This window comes from Lactuca virosa, chromosome 4, assembly GCF_052849685.1.
Source record: "Lactuca virosa cultivar CGN04683 chromosome 4, Lactuca_virosa_CGN04683_v6, whole genome shotgun sequence".
In the NCBI taxonomy this organism is placed as follows: domain Eukaryota; kingdom Viridiplantae; phylum Streptophyta; class Magnoliopsida; order Asterales; family Asteraceae; genus Lactuca; species Lactuca virosa.
In genome coordinates this window covers 377,991,574-377,994,705 of record NC_136429.1, presented here as the reverse complement: position 1 = coordinate 377,994,705, position 3,132 = coordinate 377,991,574, and the positions used below count along the sequence as shown (strand labels likewise).

Genomic DNA, 3,132 nt, shown 5'->3' with positions numbered 1-3,132 from the left:
AAAATGTAAGAATGTCACGTTTGACAACCTTCAGGGGCTCTTAATAAATGTGTCTCTAAATCAAAACATATTGCTTATCAGAGGCGCCTCTCTGTTGAATGATTAAAAATTACCAGAATACCCTTCACTTTAGAATTAAACAACATCAAATCAAATGGATATAATCACTTTTGAGATGCACATATTGATACCCACTTAATGGGTTGAATAAGAAAAAATGAAGTGTTAAACAATAGAGTTTGCTAATAACATCTATTTTGCCAAAATTTCTCATATATTACAAATCTAGAAGAATATACAACTTATCATGCATGAAGTACAAGTCATTGTAGCATGATTGTACATCTATTTCTTGGTAGTGAAGCCAGGGATTGCATCGTTGGTCATCACAAAGTTATTACCAAGACATGGCGGCTTTGCTGCTCCATAGTAAAAGAAGGCCATCATCTTTGACAATTCCTCTGCTGTTCGAATTTCTAAAAATTAACAAAACAAAAATAAATTAAATTTAAAATCCCTCTTAAAAATCTATACCTGAAAACCATTTTATATGGTCAAAAGCATATTTTTTCAAAAACAAATAACTTTTCAACTTGTCTAATGTCCCATCAAAACTGCACAATTTAAATTGACGCTTTTGGTCCATGAGTAGCTGATTTTTGCAATTTGGGTCCTTATTCGAGGTTTTCACGGACCAAAAATAATCATTTTACCAACTTTTTTTTTACCTTTTTCACGGTGTAAGATCTTTCCAACTTTTGTAAATATGAGTTCAGGAAAAACAGAAACTCCAAGTGTTAACACTAAGTCACACTCCACAACAGCATCAATCGCAACACACTGTTAAAAGTTAAAAAGTTAAAACAAACAATAAATGTTAATTCGATATCATACACACATATCAGTGAAAATGATGAAATTTTGGTTACCCTTGGCGAAGGTATTCTACAATCCCATATAATTTGTATTGCTTTTTCCAACTGATCACGAGCCATTTCATTTTCTTTTGGTCTGAAAAAAATAAAAATTATTTTAAAAGGTAAATAAAAATGATTTTAAAAAGCTATAATTAGATAGATTAGGTAACCTTCTATAACGATTATGCACAAGAACAATCAAGGGGCTAAGATCTTGAAACACAGTGTCCTCCCATTCTTCAGACTTAATGTCTTTAATAGCCCTAATATCTTGCCAATTAACTTCACCATCACTATCATAATCTTCATCATCTTTTTTCACGTTTTTAATTGTCATTTTATCAAAAAACTGACTGAAATTAAAACCCCTTCCTTCTGCATCTTCAGGCCAATCTGGATCCTCTTCATCTACAACAAGTGGATAATCAGATAAAAGTTTTTCCATCATTTTTTTCTTTTCTTCAGGGTCAACATCTTTGACTTCAGGGTTCATTTCAATCATTTGTCTAATCTTTTTCCTGAATTCTATCCTTTCATCTTCATCCATTTCAAAATCACTATCACTGTCATCATCATCATCATCATCAATCTTGCTTGATTTTGTGGATTCTTTCCTTTTATCATCATCACAATCCAGAATTTCAACTTTGGAAGCTCTTAAAAATTTTCTTTGCGTCTGTTATTGCAAGGCATTTGTGATTTATTATAAGGTTAAATGCAATAAATCGCTATGTCTTGATAGAAAGAAACAAAAGTAGGATACTAATGAATATAGGGTTCTATAATAAACAAACTAGATAAAAACGTAAGTTGTTATTATATCTTGCATTTTGCCCTATATAATAGATCATAGTAGGGTTTATTAGCATAATTTAAGCACTTAACAAGTAAATTCAATAAAAAAAACTAGTAGAATTATACCAGAAACATCGACCTTGGCAAATGAATGCTTGTAAAAGGCATCTTGTTGAAAGAAATTGAAGCTTTTAATACATTCTCCTTTGCAAATAAAGGTTGAGAAAATGGCAGCATACTTAATAAAGACATTTCCACGATGTTTCCAATTCCCAATTCCCAATTCCAGTGTTTTGAATTGAAACCCTAGAGAAATAATCAAAGAAAAGAAAATTTAGTTAATTATATAATCTGAATGGAAACCATGCTCGAAACCCTAGCCAAGTTGAGAGAAATTCATCAATAATCAAGAAAATCCAGAGGAAACGATAATTTGGATTGTGAATTGTGAAATGTTCCCTATTATTTCACGTATTACAAATTTGGTCCCTGAACTATTCATTAATCTACAAGTTCAGTTAATTAAGAACTTATTTTGTTTTTTTGGCCTGAAATAGTCATTTTCGTCTCTTTTTTAGCAGAGGTGGCAAAATGGAGGGTTTGGATTGGATTGAATTGATGAAATGGAAAATGGGTCAAAATGGGTTAAGTGTTCAAATGGGCACTTGGTTATGGGTTAGAGGTGTATAATTGGGTTGACCCACTAAGACCTTTTTTTGTTCAATTTCTTATTGAATTTCGTAAATCAATATATAACAATGCAACTATAAAAATTATTATTTACCCAAAAAGAAAGTATAGCATCATATCAATCAAAGAAAAATAAATTAAATAAAGAAATCATTGTCATCTAAGGACTAAGAAAAAATAAATCAAATAAAGAAATTTTAGATGGTTTTCTATTCATGGATGTTGCAGCCCTAACATTTATGCAAGTTTCTCAGGTGCATTTTCATATATTTCATTCTTAATTATATAAAACTTATCAAGGAAAAAGTAAAACCAATTCTGGCCCATTAGGGTTTGGATATTGGTTTGATACTATTATGGTTTGAAGATATTGACATGTTGTATCATCATTTGATGTCATGTTCATAAGATACATTCAAATTCTTGTAGGTCGTAACCATTTCATTTTTTTTTGTTACTTTACCTTGTTTTAATTTGTATAGAGAGAGTTTGCATTATCACCTGAGTTGAAAAGTTTTTTTCTTTGATGTTAGAATTATCTATTTGTGTATTGGTATAGTTTTTGAAAAAGTACAGTTAGTTTGTGTGTAGCCTAAATAAGAAAAGCTGAAAAGTATGCTGTTTATTTATAATATTAACCCTTTTTGCTATGTGGTTATGATAATTATGTTAAATTGTAGAGTCTGATGATTGCTCTGAGGGTTTTGATGCCTAACACAACATTATACTT

The 3,132-nt window shown here is 30.5% G+C and overlaps 1 protein-coding gene across 1 annotated transcript; it reads right to left on the bottom strand.

Moving 5' to 3' along the window:
• Positions 1–155: 155 nt before the first annotated feature.
• On the bottom strand, positions 156–2,141 carry MRL7-L (Thioredoxin superfamily protein). Its single transcript, XM_079045875.1, has 5 exons — positions 1,839–2,141; positions 1,088–1,593; positions 930–1,011; positions 729–840; positions 156–476 (listed from the first exon to the last, which is right to left on the bottom strand). Exons 1-5 carry the CDS (start codon positions 1,962–1,964, stop codon positions 346–348), a joined length of 957 nt encoding a protein of 318 aa, XP_078902001.1. The 5' UTR covers positions 1,965–2,141; the 3' UTR covers positions 156–345.
• Positions 2,142–3,132: the final 991 nt, after the last annotated feature.

What these genes read in the sequence shown, in the direction of transcription:
- MRL7-L (XM_079045875.1), bottom strand. Translation starts at nt 1,964, where the DNA reads ATGTCTTTATTAAGTATGCTGCCATTTTCTCAACCTTTATTTGCAAAG. An exon ending in GTAGAATACCTTCGCCAAGG is followed by an intron (nt 841 to 929) that starts GTAACCAAAATT and finishes AACTTTTAACAG; the next exon opens with TGTGTTGCGATTGATGCTGT. An exon ending in GATCTTACACCGTGAAAAAG is followed by an intron (nt 477 to 728) that starts GTAAAAAAAAAG and finishes GTTAATTTTTAG; the next exon opens with AAATTCGAACAGCAGAGGAA.